General features: G+C 41.4%; 1 protein-coding gene across 1 annotated transcript in view; it reads right to left on the bottom strand.

Annotated features, from left to right (window-relative positions):
- Nucleotides 1–2,520: 2,520 nt before the first annotated feature.
- The window catches only part of PTPN9 (protein tyrosine phosphatase non-receptor type 9), a 40,861-nt gene continuing 23,400 nt past the window's right edge, over nt 2,521–19,981 (bottom strand). The window contains exons 8-13 of the mRNA XM_075857778.1: nt 17,616–17,706; nt 12,737–12,806; nt 9,075–9,153; nt 8,845–8,995; nt 8,209–8,416; nt 2,521–8,089 (exon numbers count right to left, since the gene is read on the bottom strand). Coding sequence (XP_075713893.1) covers nt 7,923–8,089; nt 8,209–8,416; nt 8,845–8,995; nt 9,075–9,153; nt 12,737–12,806; nt 17,616–17,706 — 766 coding nt within the window. The 3' untranslated portion in view covers nt 2,521–7,922. The remainder of the gene's footprint in view (nt 8,090–8,208; nt 8,417–8,844; nt 8,996–9,074; nt 9,154–12,736; nt 12,807–17,615; nt 17,707–19,981) is intronic.

Raw genomic sequence — 19,981 nt, 5'->3', positions numbered from 1 at the left:
TTGTTGTAGCCCCACAGAAAGAAGCCATAGGGTAGAGGCTAGCGCAACATTGGTGAATCGTTGTTTTCGGCACGGCCAATCAAACGTTCCAGTAGAGTTTTGTTTAGGTATCGGCAAACATCCAAATGGAAATGTGGAGGTGCACCATCTTGTTGATAGACTACATTTGGCAGATCTTCCTCTATCTGTGGCATAAGCCATTCCTTTATCATGTCCACGTAGGAGTGGCCAGTGACAGGATCATCGACAAAAAAAAAGGGACCGTGGCCAGTGACAGTATCCTCGGCAAAAAAGACAACTTTTCGCCTGCTCATTTCACTGAACACATTTACTTTGGGCGGGTCCCTCATGTGCTCGATAAGGGCACATGGCTTTTCTGTGCCCCAAATTCTATCGTTGTGACGTAAGATGAAAGCTAGCCTCATCGCCGAAGACCAACCTGTTAGCAAACTCGTCCTCTTCCAATGGGTCCTGCAAGTTAACGCAAAAGTCACGGCATTTCGGTTTGTCATCTGGTTTTAGCTCCTGGAGATGTAATCTGTATTGCTTACGAAACAGACGTTTTCATAAGATACGCCATTCCGTGGTTTGTGGCACCTGCAGTTCCATACTAGCCAGCCTGAATGACTTTCTAGGACTTTGCTTGTAAACAGCTCAAATCCTGTTCACTGTCTCTTTCGAAGTCTTTGGAGCGGCCCAGGCTTTTCCCATGACAAACACTCAGTGGTTTTGAATTGCTTCACCCAACGCGAACTGCAGTTTCTATGCGGAGCACGTTTACCAAATTTATTCTGAAAGTTTTGCTGTACTATCACGACAGACCCCATTCTTGCTTCGGTGTCACCATCTTTTGTCACACTACGTAAACACATTTCAAATTTGACTCTTGAAAATGAAAGCTGTGCTGTGATTGGTTGCTATGGGCAACTAAACCAGTTTTGCTTTGATTTTCAGTCACTGGCCATTTACCACTGATTTTAATTTAACTACAGGCCTTCACTTTTGCACCTTCCATTTTGAATAATCCTGTATTATATGCAATTAAGGGACATTGGTCATGCACACATTAAAATTACCATTATTGTTTTATTTTATATTTATTTTTTTAGTGTCCTAAAAGGAGGATGTTTGTACTTCTAAAATCCTAGAACATGTAGTAGATGGGATATAGAAAATGCTTCTCAAAAAACTTTATTGGGATATTATGTATGCCAAGTCTGAAGTTATACAACAGTCAGTTGTGCTGCCAATTATACAATCTACACCAAGCTGATCAGGCCTGAAAGTTCACCACTGACTTAGTAGCGGATAGGAGCTTCTTTAAAATGAAAGACAGTGTGTATTCAGACGAGTGTGTAACTCGTCTGTGTGACTGCCGTTAAAACAACAGCCATCACACGGACACATGTATTTCAATAGGGCCATTCACATGGCCGTTGTTTCAACAGAGAGTGTGAGGGGTCCGTGGAAAAATAGGACTTGTCCTATTTTCTTGCATTTTAATGCATCCCCCCCATAGACTGTAGTCTATGAAGGATCCGTGATAACACGCCCCACACGCGTATGCGTCGTATGTGAAAAACTTCCGTTTTTTAAGTCCGAGGTTGCACACGCTCGTCTGAATGTAACCTAATACTAAAATGTTCCCAAATTTACTACAATTGCTAATGACCAATTCTTTAGAAGTTAGTTTTGTCCCTTACGTGATACGGGCAGGAAGCAACTGCATGCACAGCCACTATTGTGCAGGGAATAAGAATAGTGTTGTTTTTTTTTCAGCCCACCCAAATAATATCCAAGCTAAGTCAATCTATGCACTACTGATTATCTGAAGAGACAACCGCAAATGACACTCCTCTTCTGATTAGGATACAGGACTGAAATTGGCTAATGTTGGAGAGGAGACTTGACTGCATTGGCATAAAGGAAAGTTTAAAGGCCCATTTACACAGAAAGACTTTTTATACCATTGATCAATAATTGCTGGCTTAGAAAGTTATTCCTGAGGATCTGATAAAAATTTCCATCAGGAAGATCCTCACAGCCGGCGTTATTGTTGCCTAGTACCAACGTTTGCACAAGCTGTGCACTAGGCAGCAATGCCTTCTGTAAATGTTATGCCACTGCAAGTTATATCTACCAATCATGTCGCCAATAAAACAGTGGCACGGTCAATCAAGATCATTGGCTAGGTATTCTAGCTTAAATCTCAGTATAAGAAAAGGAAAGACATAAGGCATAATCCACCTCTTTAGACGTTGCCAGGTTTAGATGGTGGCTCTAGAGTCATGAGGAAGCAAGTAAAGAGGGGAACATTCAGGACTTTCCAATAAAGTTCTTATAAGGGCCAAAACTGACAAAATGTTACTCAGAGGAGTTCCATGTACTGTTGAATGTAATCTACTTTTTTACATAATATACATGATATCAGTCCTTGACAGAATTAACCCCGTAATGAAGTTTATTGTAAATCATTGGTAAGGTACATTTTTATTGATGACACAATAAGCACACTACATATTAAACAACTGGAAAATTTATTTGAATGAAGACAATATAGGAACACAACACTATCAACTATCTACTTTGTTGGAAAAAAAAGGGCAACAACAATTTTGTAAGGAAGAAATAACAAAAACAGACTTTCCCGTTCTAAAAGAATGTGATGTAAAATTGAATAGCCAGATCAAGAGTGCTGCCTTATCTTTGGATCTTTTCTGTAATAATGGGACATTGAGTTGGGAGTCCCAAGAAGAATTGCACCCATAATCCATTGGCTGTGCTGCTATATACATATGGTATGTACTACTAAAAGTTCAGTAATACTAAACACCTGGCAATCCACCAGAAAGTCTTCAGCTATTTTTAATTTTTACAAAAGCATAAAAAAAATATACAAATTGACAACAGTTAAATTGCACAAAATCACATAATACTGATGAAAGTAACATGCTGTTGTTACTTCTGGCATGAGTAATATATGGAAGTTGTGGACACTAGCACTAGAGGGTTCAACTTCGATGAGTTTTGACCTGGACAGAGTCCCAGCTAAAGGTTTATTCAACATTTTTGTTCTGAGGTAAAAGTTTATTACAAGGGTATGTTCACACGCTGAGTCAAAAACGTCTCAAAATACGGAGCTGTTTTCAAAAGGAAAACAGCTCCTGATTTTCAGACGTTTAAGCCACTCGCGATTTTTGCGGCGTTTTTCACGGCCGTTTTTGGAGCGGTTTTCAATAGAGTCAATGAAAAACGCCTCCAAAAACGTTCCAAGAAGTGTCCTGCACTTCTTTTGACGAGCCGTCATTTTACGCGCCGTATTTTGACAGCGATGCATAAAATAAAGGCTTGTGGGAACAGTACATCGTAATTTCCATGTTTGTAGGCGTATTAGGGGCGTTTTTTTCAGGCGTAATTCGAGGCGTAAAACGACCGAATTACGTCTGAAAACACGGCGTGTGAACATACCCTAAGGGTACGAACACACAGTGTGTTCAGGGCAGATAGGCTGCGTCAAGCTGCGCAGCATATCCACCCTGAACACTGCAGGGAATGCCATCCGAAAAATCGCACCACATTTTTCCGGCAGAGTTTCCGCTGCGAAAAGCAGCCTCATAATTATTATTTTTATTTTTTTTTAAAAACACATTTATATCTACCCCCGCCCTCTTCTCTGCGCATAGTCCGAACTCCTGGGATGATCCCAGGAGCCTGAACTGGAGAAGAAGCATGGAATTCTGGGTAGGTTACTAACACTTCTTTTTCTTACTTGCAATTTTTGCGGCGGAATCACTGCGATTCTGCCGCAACACACATCACTTTGTTGCGGGTTTAGGCACCCCATTCAATTTAATGGGGATAACCCACAACAGAAGAGCTGCAATTCCGACATGCTGAGGAACCGCACTGTACGTCAATTTATGTTAATTTTTTTCGGCTGATTTTTTCCGCTGTGTGAGGACGAGATTTTTTTAAATCTCACCCACACTGCTGCTACTGTAATACGCTGCGGATTTTCCTCAATAAATCCGTTACGGAAAATCCGCAGTGTTTATGCTGTGTGCGTTCGTACCCTTATACAAAATAATCCACCATCAAACAAAAATAAGAAGATGGTTAGTACATGAAAATAAGATATTCTGTTATATTCATAGTGTTAAGAATAACAGTGAAATCAATGAATGTTTTTAGTGCATACTTTATTAAAGAGGCTCTGTCACCAGATGATCAAATCCCTATCTCCTATTGCATGTGATCGGCACTGCAATGTAGAGAACAGTAACGTTTTTTTTTTTTTAAAAACTTTCATTTTTGGCCAAGTTATGAGCAAATATATATATATATATGCAAATGAGCTTTGAAATGGACAACTGGGCGTGTTTTTTTTCGTATGTCCAACTGGGCGTGTATTGTGTTTGTAACTGGGCGTGTTTACTTGTTTTACTAACTGGGCGTTGTGAATAGAAGTGTATGATGCTGACGAATCAGTGAGCAATCAGCATCATGCACTCCTCTCCATTCATTTACACAGCACATAGTGTTCTTACTAGAACGATGTGCAGCCACATATACAAGTGTCCTGATAATGAATGCACATGACATCCAGCCTGGACGTCATGTGTATTCAGAATCCTGACACTTCTGAATCTTTTCTGTGAGATTTCCAGCAAGGGAAACGAAATCTCGTTTACCTCGTAATCCATTTCAAAGCTCATTTGCATATATATATATATATATATATATATAAAATAGCTCATAACTTGGCCAAAAATGAACGTTTTTAAAAGAAAAAACGCTACTGTTATCTACATTGCAGCACCGATCACATGCAATAGGAGACAGGGATTTGAGAATCTGGTGACAGAGCCTCTAACTTAAAAAAAAAAAATCTTTCTAGGTCCGCGGTGGCCAAACAGTAGATTATGATCTGCAAATAGATCTTGATATTAGGCCACCTGGCTGTTCTCTTGCTGGTTTCTACACGGAAGTGAGAAAAGTGGATCCTCATTGTGTGTCTGCCACCAACCTTTTCTAGTGAAATGCTCATTAGCAGTTAAAGAGGCTCTGTCACCAGATTATAAATGCTCTATCTCTTACATAATGTGATCGGCGCTGTAATGTAGATAACAGCAGTGGTTTTTATTTTGAAAAACGATAATTTTTCAGCAAGTTATGAGCAAATTTCGATTTATGCTAATTCGACAACTGGGCGTTTTTTACCTTTTGACCAAGTGGGCGTTGTAAAGAAAAGTGTATGACGCTAACCAATCCGAGTCATACACTTCTCCCCATTCATGTCCATTTGTACTCAGCATAGCGTGATCACGAGAGATCATGCTGTGCTGTGACTTACTCACACATTAACTTTACTGAAGTGTCTTGAGAGTGAATAGACATCGCTTCCAGCCAGGACGTGATGTCTATTCACACTCCCGACACTTCGGTAAAGTTTGTGTGGGACTTAATCACAGCACAGCTTGATCTCGCGAGATCACACTGTAATTTTTCATTACCCAATTTTCCAAACTAAAACACACATTTTTTTAGCAGTAAGCACCTGTGTGCATCTTAGTTTAACTTTGGAAAAAGTAGACTATCAGTGTGGTCAGTTTTGATCTAACTCTGCTCACCACATTAGCGCATTGACCTCCACTACTGTCTGACTACAGCCAGCAGCATTAGCTATGGAGTGTTTGCTGCCAGTTTCTGTGTGCTCTGTGTAGTAAATTCACTAGAAAGCCGTCAGGATGAAGGACCTGGTAGCACCTAGGTGATTAGGTACAGAGGAGCTGGCAGTACATATACTAAGGTGCGTACGTCTTAGAGGACATGTCAGTTCTCCTAAAATATCTTTTGGTAAATAATTTGCCATAAAATAACAATTCTAGAGCATTTTTTCTTTAACCTCTGTGCTGAGCCGTCCCTGTGTTATTCCTCCTGTCCCTACACACTTTGACATTGTCCAATCAGTGCTGAGTATCATACCGTTTAGGGGCACACTATTAATAAAGAAAATGGTGCACCCAGTGGTCAATTGATTCATGTTACCAGGAGGAATAACAGGGAAATGGTACAACATAGTGTTCTAAGAAAAGATCCAGAATTATAATTTTACAAGGAATTCAATGATTTACTAAAACAGACATGTCAGGAGAGGTGACGCTTCCTCATTTAAAGGCCAAAACATATGATAAGTAGCCCACACGATAAACTTAACAGGAATTTTACTGCTAATATTTAATTTTAAATAATCTATATACAATTTCAAAACATCTTTTCATATACTAACCACATTATATTGTTAAGGTGGAATATACCTTTAACAAGGATCAAATATTGTTGTGGTGAACCCATAATGGTCTATCATATTTTAGCTTCTCATCTTGGCATTTCAATAGTGAAAATAATTGTTGTGTCCCATCTTTATCAATTTCCAGTTGAGAAAAAAAATCACATACATTTGTCATTTTACATGTATAGAATATAAAAGAAAAAAGATTAAATGTCTGTACATTTATTTACACTGATAAGTTCTACACTTCTGTTGATCCTATACTGCGAACAGAACAGTGCAGGTCATTTTGCTAGAAATCACTTTCCTCACATTTGAAACGACCCAGGAAAAAAAAAACCTGTCTCCATTTCCCTCGCTACTTTTTATTTGCCTTACCTTATAATTTCACATTTCATAGCCTTGTCTATTTGATTGGTCCCATATCCTATAGGACTACAATACAGAAGTAAAATACATTTACCAATAGTGTTTTTCATAAGTGATACATTTGCTGCCAATACAATTCATACAGCCTGTGATAGTGCTTTAGGTGGGAAGATTGTTGTGTGTTTGATATACAGTATTTTGGCTTTGTATATAAGGAATGTCTGTCCAAGTTTAGTTTCTAACCCAAGATCTTGGATACCATGAAATCTCTGCAATAAAGCAAGTGAGGAAATTGCAGGATTGCATATCCAGAGTTTAGGGTTAAAAGCAATCGCAAGTGGCTTCCTTACATACTTGCATATGATAACTGGAATGATAACCGTAACGTCTACATATATGTGGGTCAATATTGTGTGTGTGTGTGAGTGAGTGAGTGAGTGAGTGAGTGAGTGAGTGAGTGTGTGTGTGTGTGTGTGTGTGTGTGTGTGTGTGTGTGTGTGTGTGTGCACAGTAAGTGTCTGAAAGATCAGGCGTTCACATGCATATATTCTAATAAGCGGTCTAATATCAATGCATTGATTGATTATAGTTTAATCATTATGTACAGATATGTCCTTCCTTACTTTCGCTCTAAACTCGACATAAACCGAGATGTATGGCGTGAGATGTTAAACATTTAAAAAGAAAAAAAAAAAAAACACCTTATACCTCCGATAGATTTCTCTGATGGCTACCATCCATCACCCATAGACTCCCAAGTTAAAAAAAAAAAAAAAAGTTACAGCCACCCAGTAAAAAAAACGTTCAACGCATACGTTTTTTTTTAACATGGGAGTATATGGGCGACGGATGGCCAATGGAAGTCATCCATCAGAGGCATCTGTCGCCTACAGACTCCCATGTTAAAAAAAACATACGTTTGACATTTACATTTTTTCACTGGATGGCTCAAGATCTTATAAAATTGGTAACGCAATTCAAGAAAAAGTAAGGGTGGAAACATCTGTAGTAGCAGTATTTGTAATCAGTTTCATATACTTGTATAGTGATTATGTAACAGGTGAATGTGCATGGAGTGTGATACTGTGTTATTCCTGGTTACAAATAACATAACATTATTGCTTTACATAGGAACCATGAACTGGGAATCTGTATCTGCCTTTACAGCACCCATAGGTAATTAAGGCATTCAGCCCCTAATGTTGGTCCGTGATCCTTTGACACTGGAAGTGGTGTCGGTGGGTATGGCACGCTACTTATGTCAGCTGCCACAATGTTCTAGGATGGCCATGTGACAAAAGAAGTACTGCTCTGGAGTCTGTATACTCAATGCTCTCTGTTTCCGCATTCTTTTCACTGTCTGCTGAATGTTCAAGGTGCCCACATCAGTTATTTGGGACAAGCAGATATCCAGCGTACAGAAAGTGCCTGGAGGGAAATAATAAGATTCAACATTAGGTTTGGGTTTGAGTGATTGTTGTTGCACGTTTGGTTAACTATACACGTTTTTAATATTCATTTACATTCAATCCAGTCTGACCAAGTACCTGTCCTTCCGATTCCTGCACTGCAATGCACCACAATTGGAGGACCACCAGCAGGATCTTTCCATTGGTTTCCTTGCTCATTCACCAATTTTCTCTGTTCCTTCTTCACAGCGTCTCTGAAATTAATAAGCGCAGCAGCAGAGCTGGGAACCCCAAAGTCTGGCCAGCTTAGGAACTGCAAATGACTTATCTGCCTCCTCTCCCGACCCTGAAATATGAAATAGACTTAAGTTACAATGGGAAAGACATAAGGAATAAAGCAGTATGATTTGTGGTTGTTATAGGTCATGTTTTTATCAAGAGGAGTGACAAATAATAATACACCATACTTTAGTTCAAGGTTTCATATACACCATTTCATTGTTTCAATGATAAAAAAAAAAAAATATTAAAAAAATAATTATTAACATGACAGTAGATTACAAAGTAAAATTGTTTTTACAAATATTAAAAATATAATAAAGTTTTTACATTTTCATACTGCCTTTTCACAAAATAATTGTAAAGATAAATCTCATTTTTGTAACATCACACGTGTACCTGCAGTATGACCATGAACCAAATCAAATTAAAATATTGCCTCCAAAAACCCTCACAAAGGTGTGTATAATAAAACACTGTGGGCAAAGGTAATACCTGGCGACTGCTGACATCCAGGGTGGTCTTTCTGTAATGTTGGTGATTCTCAGCGGCTTTGTTTGTGACAGTCACAGCACCATATAAAGCTAGAGATCCCGGTGAAAGAGGCCAATACTGACCACACTTTTGATGACCACCCTCCTCAACTCTGTTCAGTAAAAGGAGAAAAAATAAATAATAAGATACTAAAAAATTTTCAGAATTCCAAACACTCTCAATGAACTCACCGTGTTGTCATGACAATAACCAACACATTCTGCTCCCAAACCATTTGCCAAAAATCCTGGAATGTATTTTCCATAGGTCCTGGAGGAAAACATATACATTAATATAAATTTAGTTGAAGTATAGAAACATATCCTACATCTTCAACATGTTCATCACAAACCATGTTTTTTCAAGTGCCAGATTATAAAAGCATGCTCAGTCTTCTTCTATATTCACCCCAAAATATAAAATCTCATCATCACATACACTATACCGACAAAAGTATTGGGGACACACCACTCAATCATTGAATTCAGGTGTTTCATTTAGTCCCATTGCCACAGGTGTATAAAGTCCAGCACCTAGTCATGCAGTCTGTCTTCACAAACATCTGTGATAGAATGGGTCGTTCTAAAGAGCTTACAGAATTCCAGCGTGGTGCTATAATAGGATGCCACCGCTGTAACAAGTCAGTTTGTAACATTTTTTCTATCCTAGATATTCCACGATCAACTGAGAGTAGTATTATTGCAAAGTGGAAGCGTTTAGAAATCACAGCAACTCCGTCACGAAGTGGCAGACCACCTAAAGCTACAGAGCATAGTCGACGAGTGCTCAGGAAGATAGTGCATAAAAGTCGCCAACGCTCTGATGACTCACTAACTGCAGAATTCCAAACCTCCACTGGCATGAACATCTGCGCTGGGAGGTTCATGTCATGGGTTTCAATGGCTGAGCAGCTTCATACAAGCCTCACATCACCAAGCACAATGCCAAGCGTCGGATGGAGTATGGTAAAGGACGCTGCCACTGGACTCAAGCTGTGGAAGGACGAATCACACTTCTTTATCTGGCAATCTGATGGACGAGTATGGGATTGGTAAATGACAGGAGAACGTTACCTGCCTGACTGTAAAGTTTGGTGGAAGTGAGATAATGCTATGGGGATGTTTTTCAGGGGTTGGCCTAGGCCCCTTTAGTTCCAGTGAAAGGAAATCTTAATGCTTCAGCATACGAAGACATTTTGGACAATTGTAGGTTTCCAACTTTGTGGGAACAGTTTGGGGAAGACCCATTGCTGTTCAAGCATGACTGTGCCCCAGTGCACAAAGCAGAGTCCAGAAAGGCATGGATGGGCGAGTTTGGTGTGGAAGATCTTAAGTGGCCCGCACAGAGCCCTGACCTCAACCCCATCGAACACCTTTGAGATGAACTAGAACAGAATTTATGAGCCAGGCCCTCTCGTCCAACATCAGTGTCTGACCTCATAATTACTTTTTTGGATGAATGCAGGGGCGTAGCTAAAGGCTCATGGGCCCGGGTGCAAGAATTCAGCTTGGGCCCCCCCCCCCTAACCTTCCCCAACACCACCATCACCATCACCAGAGCCCTGCGCACGCCTACGCCCAGCCGCCTTGCCCAACAGCTCCCATAGTATAATGCCCCCACAGTATAATGCCCCCATAACTGCCCCATACTGGATAATGCTCCCCATATCAGCCCCCACAGTATAATGCCCCACATAGCTGCCCCCATACAGTATAATGCCACCCATATCAGCTCCCCATACAGCATAATGCCCCCTCCATGTCAGCTCCACATACAGTATAATGCCCCCCATATGAGCTTCCTATACAGTATAATGCCCCCCATATGAGCTTCCCATACAGTATAATGCCCCCCATATGAGCTTCCCATACAGTATAATGCCCCCCATATGAGCTTCCCATACAGTATAATGCCCCCCATAAGAGTTCCCTACAGTATAATGCCCCCCATATGAGCTCCCCATACAGTATAATACCCCTCCATATCAGCTCCCTATACAGTATAATGCCCCCCATATCAGCTCCCCATACAGTATAATGCCCCCCATATCAGCCCCATACAGTATAATGCCCCCATATCAGCTCCTCATACAGAATAAGGCCCCCCATACAGTATAATGCCCCCCTATCAGCCCCCCATACAGTATAAGGTCACCCGTATGAGCTCCCCATACAGTATAATGCTTCCCACCTTATCAGCCCCATGCCAAATAAGCCCATCATACAGTATAATGCCCCCCGCCATATCAGCCCCCATACAGTATAATGTCCCCCCGCCTTATCAGCCCCCATACAGTATAATGCCCCCCACCATTCAGTATAATGCCCACCTTATCAGCTCCCCATACAGTATAGTGCCCCCGCCATATCAGCCCCTTATACAATATAATCCCCCCGCCATATCAGCCCCCCCACAGTATAATTCCCCCCCACCATATCAGCCCCTCATACAGTATAATGCCCCCATATGTGCATAATAGAAAAATAACAATTACTTACCTATCCCCGTTCCCATGCCGGGTGGAGGATCCTTCGCCTCCTCCGGTGTGTGCTATGATTGACTCTACATCCCACCTGCCTGCGTCGAGCCGCTCAGGGCACAGTGAATGCTGGAGCAAGGAGCCGTCAGCTCCTTGCTCCAGCATTGAATAGTACCGGGACCTCGGTGAGTGACTCGCGACCCCCCGGAGGTCTTCACACGACCCCCCAGGGGGACACGACCCACAGTTTGTAATGTATTGTGTTGTATTGTGCAGTTTGCGGTGGAGAGAGGTGGGGGGACTGTAATTTAACTGGCCCTCCCCTCTCCACCGCAAACACAGACAGCAAAATACATTACAAGACAACACAATACATTACAATACAGACACTGCAGCTCTCCTGGAGTCCTCCGCACCAGCTTTTCCACGCTGGCTGGAACGCCCCTCACGTAACGTCACGGTCACATGGTAAACTAAGTACCATGTGACCGTAACCAGGAAGTGCTGGCTTCACGGCACAGAAAATGTATTTATTTTGCATGCTGTATGGCAACGGGGGCCCCCCAGGCTTAGGGGCCCGGTTGCAACTGCGACCCCCTATAGCTACGCCACTGGATGAATGAGCAAACTCGATAATAATGCGAATGGATTTAGAATTGGATGTCCTAAAAGCTCCTGTAGGTGTAATGTGTAGGTGTCCCAATATTTTGCCCATATAGTGTATCATAACTACCTCCTCTCTATACATTCTACAGACTAACCACACTAACATCCATACATTCATTATTTTACGGTTATGCCAAAGAACAATCATCTTGCTCTTATTATTATAGCACAACAAGCCATTAGTGATTATTGAATTGGGTGTCCCATTAGGATAACCATTTCCTTTTTGCCCTATTAGGACATATGGATGTCATAAAGGGGGTCAGCCACTCGATACCCCTGTCTATTTGAAAGAGCAGAGTGTCTCTGCAAAGAGCAGCTCCCAATCCGTAGGACTTTTTTCAACCATTTATTACATGGGACCCTTTCATATAAATGGGCACAATTTAATATTACAATTCCCCTGCTGCCCGCAGATTTCCTAATGAAATCAGCTGATCACTTGGGGCGTTTAATTTTTTGTATGGACAACCAACTTCATCAACAATAAAATTATCATTTGTTGTTGATTTTTTTTGGGCAATTATCAATACAATTACTCAAACATTTGAATGGTATGGAAAATTGTTACATGTAAAAAGGCCTTTATTGTCACATGGAGGTAATTATGCCTTTGTGATTGTAGGTATAAACAAAATTTCCATCACCAATGTCACTCAGAACAGCCTACTATCTTCTATTAACATACAATAAAACTTTATTCATTACCTTGTGTGCCAATGTACATATTCTTCAGTAAGTATCCATCCATAAAACTGGCATTTATATAATCCGAGCGCTAAAAGGATAAAAATACACATATCAGAACCAAGCTTGCAGCATACTTGTGTATTTATAAATAGTTCATATTAGGCCCCATGCACACTACTGTAAAAATTGTCCATCTGTGACATAATCATGGGCCGTGCACACTGCTACATTCGTGTGCATGAGGCTTTAGGTCTCATGCACACAACCATGTTCGGTCCATGATATACGAACCACATCTCAGCCGCTGTTCCAGGACCGAACACCGTTCAGGGAGCTGGGCTCCTAGCATCATAGTTATGTATGACGCTGGGAGTCACTGCCACCCGCGAGACTACTGTCCCGTACTGAAAACATGTTTCAGTACGGGACAGTTTTCCCATGGGGAGGCAGGGACATCTAGTGTCATAGATAACTATGATGCTAGGAGCCCAGCTCCCTGAACTGTGTTCGGTCTGGGAAATGCGGCCGACATGTGGTCCATATATCACGGACCGAACACGGTCGTGTGCATGAGGCCTTACTCTTCCTAAGACATATTAAGACTTCATGAGGTTATTCAGGAGGTGATAGGTCCTCTTTAAAAAGGTTCTGTCACCACATTATAAGTGCCCTATCTTCTACATAATCTGATCGGCGCTGTACTGTAGAATACAGCAGTGGTTTTTTATTTAGAAAACCCATAAATTTTGACGGAGTTATGACCTATTTAAATTTATGCCAATGACTTTCTTAATGCCCAACTGGGCGTTTTTTGGCTTTTGACCAAGTGGGCGTTGTAAAGAGGAGTGCATGACGCTGACCAATCAGCGTTATACACTTCTCTCCATTCATGTATTCAGCACATAGTGATTTTGCTAGATCATGATGTGTTGACACTTACTCACACATTAACGTTACTGAAGTGTCGAGAGTGAATAGACATCACCTCCAGCCAGGACGCGATGTCTATTCACACTCCTAACACTTCGGTAACATTTGTGTGGGAGTTAATGACAGCAAGCGTGATCTCGCGAGATCACGCTGTAAATGACAGCATGCGTGATCTCGATGTGCTGTGCTGTAAGTCTCACACAAACGTTACCGAAGTGTCGGAAGTGTGAAGAGACATCGCGTCCTGGCTGGAGGTGATGTCTATTCACTCTCAAGACACTTCAGTAACGTTAATGTGTGAGTAAGTGACAGCACATCGTGATCTAGCAAAATCACTATGTGCTGAATACATGAATGGAGAAAAGTGTATGGCACTGATTGGTCAGCGTCACACACTTCTCTTTACAACGCCCACTTGGTAAAAAGTAAAAACACGCCCAGTTGGGCATTAAGAAAGTAATTAGCATAAATCTAAAATAGGTCATAACTCCGTCAAAATTGATAATTTTTCTGAATAAAAAACACTTCTGTAATCTACATTACAGCGCCGATCACATTATGTAGAAGATAGGCCACCTATAATGTGGTGACAGAGCCTCTTTAATAGAACACCAAAATATAAAACCTCTCAAGTATATATAATTAGGGAAATGTAAAAATGTCCTCTCTTAAAAGCTTTGGCTCTTTTTAAAAGGGAGACTACTTCAGCTGAAGCGGTCAAACAAAGTATCACAAGATTTTGACTGTTTCACGAGTTTTCCTTCTTCCTGAGACTGAGTGTGCAGCATGTACACAGGGATAATCTCTGCTGCGATCTTACTTCATGCTGGATACAGTGAAGGAAATAAGTATTTGATCCCTTGCTGATTTTGTAAGTTTGCCCACTGTCAATGACATGAACAGTCTAGAATTTTTAGGCTAGGTTAATTTTACCAGTGAGAGATAGATTATATTTAAAAAAAAAAACAGAAAATCACATAGTCAAAATTATATATTTTTATTTGCATTGTGCACAGAGAAATAAGTATTTGATCCCCTACCAACCATTAAGAGTTCAGCCTCCTCCAGACCAGTTACACGCTCCAAATCAACTTGGTGCCTGCATTAAAGACAGCTGTCTTACATTGTCACCTGTATAAAAGACTCCTGTCCACAGACTCAATTAATCAGTCTGACTCTAACCTCTACAACATGGGCAAGACCAAAGAGCTTTCTAAGGATGTCAGGGACAAGATCATAGACCTGCACAAGGCTGGAATGGGCTACAAAATCATAAGTAAGATGCTGGGTGAGAAGGAGACAACTGTTGGTGCAATAGTAAGAAAATGGAAGACATACAAAATGACTGTCAATCGACATCAATCTGGGTCTCCATGCAAAATCTCACCTCATGGGGTATCCTTGATCCTGAGGAAGGTGAGAGCTCAGCCGAAAACGACACGGGGGGAACTTGTTAATGATCAAGGCAGCTGGGACCACAGTCACCAAGAAAACCATTGGTAACACATTACGCCGTAATGGATTAAAATCCTGCATTGCCCGCAAGGTCCCCCTGCTCAAGAAGGCACATGTACAGGCCCGTCTGAAGTTTGCAAATGAACATCTGGATGATTCTGAGAGTGATTGGGAGAAGGTGCTGTGGTCAGAGGAGACTAAAATGTAGCTCTTTGGCATTAACTCAACTCGCCGTGTTTGGAGGAAGAGAAATGCTGCCTATGACCCAAAGAACACCGTCCCCACTGTCAAGCATGGAGGTGGAAACATTATGTTTTGGGGGTGTTTCTCTGCTAAGGGCACAGGACTACTTCACCGCATCAATGGGAGAATAGATGGAGCCATGTACCGTCAAATCCTGAGTGACAACCTCCTTCCCTCCACCAGGACATTAAAAATGGCTCGTGGCTGGGTCTTCCAGCACGACAATGACCAGAAACATACAGCCAAGGCAACAAAGGAGTGGCTCAAAAAGAAGCATATTAATGTCATGGAGTGGCCTAGACAGTCTCCAGACCTTAATCCCATCGAAAACTTATGGAGGGAGCTGAAGATCCGAGTTTCCAAGTGACAGCCTCGAAATCTGCAAAGAGGAGTGGGCCAAAATTCCATCTAACATGTGTGCAAACCTCATCATCAACTAGAAAAAACGTCTGACTGCTGTGCTTGCCAACAAAGGTTTTGCCACCAAGTATTAAGTCTTGTTTGCCAAAGGGATCAAATACTTATTTCTCAGTGCACAATGCAAATAAATATATATAATTTTGACAATGTGATTTTCAGTTTTTTTTTAAATATAATCTATCTCTCACTGGTAAAATTAACCTAGCCTAAATATTCTAGACTGTTCATGTCTTTGACAGTGGGCAAACTTACAAAATCAGCAAGGGATCAAATACTTATTTCCTTCACTGTATATCTATACTTGCAGCAATGTAAAGCCCCATTCACATCATGTTTTTGGCCTACGGTTTGCATAAATGCTAGGAAAACCTCCTGATGTATATGTCAAACGGAGGCTGTTTCGGATCCCTAATAGTTGCATCCGTCACACATAGGCTCCCACAGTGCAGTATGCAATTTTTTTTATGGGATTCCGTTGTATTGAATAGAATAATCTACTACACTCTTACAGACTTTTTTTTTGTTTTTTTGTTATACAGATGTATACCGGTCAGACGAAGGCAAAATGGATGCTCTTTTGGCCTAAGTCGGGGTAATGTTACCCTATGGACACATTTTGCGTGTACATTGGTAGATTTGATGGTGTACACGCTAAACATAGGGAAAAAAATGTGATGTGAATGGGGTCTAAGATGGATTCCTGTGTATTATGGGGCAGAAGCGGTTCGAAGTATCAGCAGCAAAGGTAAATCCTGCAACAGCTTTCTCCTCTGTGTGTGACTGCGCCTGGCTCGGTGTATGTAGGGAGACTTAGATTAACCCTTTACAAGCAGCGGTTTCCTTCTCTAGAAGAGTAACACTATACAAGCAGCTGTCTCTTCCTCCTCTCGCATTGCTGATAGGAATAACAATATACTATATAAAGTGAAGCGCAGGATCCTGGCTAGAGAATAAATTTGTCATACAATTTGCATTTCGCTGATTCGACACCCATTACGTTGCATTAGGGAATTAATTCGTTTGAGATTAATTTCTGGTGAATCTATGAGAAAAATAGTAGATCAATTCTCCCATTATATTCTATGGAGCAGCGAATTGAAAAAATGGGGCAACAAGCAAATTAATTTGCTCACCCCCAATCCTGGCCAGGTCTGAGCGCAAGGCTCCACTTCATCCCATTCAGATGATGTATAAAATCACCCGCCCCCGCAGTTGGTACTTCCCAAACCTAATAAGTTTTGGACTTCACTGAAATTAAAGTAGAAACTGTGTTCTGTAATACTGAGGGATATCCGCTGATCATCTAAAGATATATATAGTATAGGAATTATTATAAATTAAATCTACTGTTCCGCATAACTGATATGCCCTCAGGTTGTTCAGTTTAGACAATAATTCTAATGCAACTATTATAATATTATGGGTGTCTTCTTCCAACAGGGCACCCAGTGTAAACAATAGTTATCCATGCCATTTATTATATACCATTGCTCACACTGCCTGCCAATAGGTTTGATAATAGGTGGTTAAAACCAATCTCTGTATCAGTCGTGAGATGGGTGTGCTAGAAGCCGGAGAATTTTCAGAATGCCCCTAATGAGGTGCACTAATTCACGCTGAACTCATTGCTGTCAAATTCAATGGGATGACAGAATGTCCAGTACTCCTGCACTCCATTTTAGCCCTGTGTCATTCCCATGACAGGTGCATTTAAAATCAAGAGTTGACAAAGTATTGTACATTTGGTCTCATAGCTACCATTAGAAGCCATACAGCCTAGTTCTCGCACTGGGAGCACAAGCTTAATATTTTATTTAAAAAAAATAAAAAATAAAAAAAGGATATTTACATCATGCCAATTGACCCGCTTTAATTTGACTCGTGTTTGGTCTAGACATGGAACATCGCCATAACGATTCCGATCACGGTTCACGACAGCCCTATAAACAGATCAGTCAGAGAGTTGTTTTATGGCAAGCAACAATATAATTCTGTAAAAACAATTGTGAGATGTTGTAATACTGTTGGACAAGCTAGAAATTCACATCGGTTTATGATTTGTGTACGGTCACAAACACAATAGACCTTTTTTCCCTGTATTCACACACAGCTGACTTGTGGTTGTTTGTTATATGGTGTAACTAAGGTGAACTGATCTGCTTTAAGGAAGCAGTGTGGTTAATAGAGGAACTCAACATCTATTGTCATTTAGCAACCACAGTTTTCATGAAAGTGGACCTGTAGGTATTTATATAGCTTGTCCTAAGTCATACATTACCACTTTGTACCTAACTTAAAGGGGTTCTCCGCTTTGGACAATCCCTACTTGTTAAAAGAGTCCCCTGATAAGCTGATCATATGTCTCTCTGCCTGGACCCCAAGAAAAACCTACCACCAAAAATTGGCATATTGTTCTGCGTCAAGCATTCATACAGTGCTGTTATACTTCAGTCTGTGTCTCAGTAACATTTTTCTTTCAAATAAATTTTAATTAAAAATGTTAATCCTGGTGCAGATAGAGTACTGCTGCCTACAGATACAGACATTACGTACGTGATGTCACTCATTGTTTTGCATACATCTAATTGCTAACAACGCCAGCCTAATTTTACACATTGTTTTGTGTTAAACTTAGCCAACAGTAACTGCAGCAACGAGCAACAATACTGTGCACTTTTAGTAGATAGACTGTGTGACTTCTGTTTTTTTTTTTTCTTCATAACTATAGGCCTTGTGGTCAGAATAACCAACGCAGACTCAGTGGTGCCTCATTTACAAAAAACAATGTGTTGAAAAAGACAGAGTGGCAATGGACGGGATAATTTAAGAGGAAACACCCGTGCCACGTCATCTTTCATTAAGGATGTGGGTGGCCGTAAAGCAAGTAGTAGCACGGTCAGCATCAGCCTACCGGCCAGTAGTCCCAGACCACAGTTGTCTATCACCATCATTAGGCGTAATATTGTGGAATAAGCGGATGACATTGTGCACTGGATGGGTTACTCATCATGCATAGCTGTGGTGGTAGTAGTGGTACTTTTAGCCATGGTGGTGGTAGTTAGGAGAGTAGCTGGGGGCACAGACGGGGCATGAGCCCCGGGTGCAACTAAGAGGAAAGGAAGGTGAGGCACTGCAGCGCCACTACTGAATAGGTGTCTCTGGTACAGCTGGCGCCAGTGACCGAACTACCTCTACAGCAGCCATAGCGGCTGCTACGGGGCCTGCAGCATTAGTGGGCCCATGCGGCCTAGCCCATAATGTGCCAGACGGCATCTGGGGCCCCGGGCGACTGCCACATTCAATTGTATGGCACAGATAGAATTGAATAGTATGGCAGAGTAAGGAGCTAGCTCCCTGGCACGATGAAGTCAATAGATCACGCCGGTCTGCGCAAGGATCCCATCTCATAGGCTGCTGAGGAGGCTGTGGAGCTGCTCCATTGATCGTGGGAATGGGACTGGGTGGGTACGAGTTTTTTTTTAATTTTCTTTTTGGGCTGTGTGGCGCTATCAACAAGGGGGGCTGTTTGGCACTATCTACAGGGGGGCTTGTGTCACTATCTACAGGGGGGCGTGTGGCACTATCTACAAGAGGAGGCTGTTCATTATGATACCATATAGTCTCATTAGCCTGAGTTATACAAACGGTTTTAGTCAGGCACACTTACCTCTTTCATTTATTGTTATGTTAACTACCTTATATAACTATATTGCTTGAAAAATGTACAAATGGTTAATGGTTATGCTCGACTTACATTAAAAAAAAAAGCGGAATTTTTTTTTCTCTTCTCATTTTCTCATTGACTGGTAGAGAAAGCAAACATGGCGAGGGGGAAGGAGATGTCATGAAAGAAGTTGGGAAGGGGGGCAAACAATCTTTGTCCCGGGTGCTGGAGAACCTAGCTACACCTCTGGTGGTAGTGGTGGGGGCACTGGTAGCCGTGGTACTAGTGCCACTCGGGGGCAAATATAGAGATGGGAATCATGAGGGGATCAAGGAGCCAATGACATATCACAGTCTGAAAAAAGTGGCAGGGATGATGATGTAGGAACTACAGCTCTCAATCAGCAAATGAAGCGGGATCATCTGCTCACTTCTAGTAGCCGGTCCCCATCTACAAGTAGTACATGGTCATTGTCATCACCATCAACATTAACATCTACTAAGTTTCCTGCTCCTTCTCCTACTCCGTTCAATCCTCAGTCATCCATAACA

This window comes from Rhinoderma darwinii, chromosome 3 (genome assembly GCF_050947455.1).
Source record: "Rhinoderma darwinii isolate aRhiDar2 chromosome 3, aRhiDar2.hap1, whole genome shotgun sequence".
NCBI classification, from domain to species: Eukaryota; Metazoa; Chordata; class Amphibia; order Anura; family Rhinodermatidae; genus Rhinoderma; species Rhinoderma darwinii.
The sequence above is the reverse complement of the archived record's forward strand: the minus strand, read 5'-3'. Positions and strand labels throughout refer to the sequence as shown.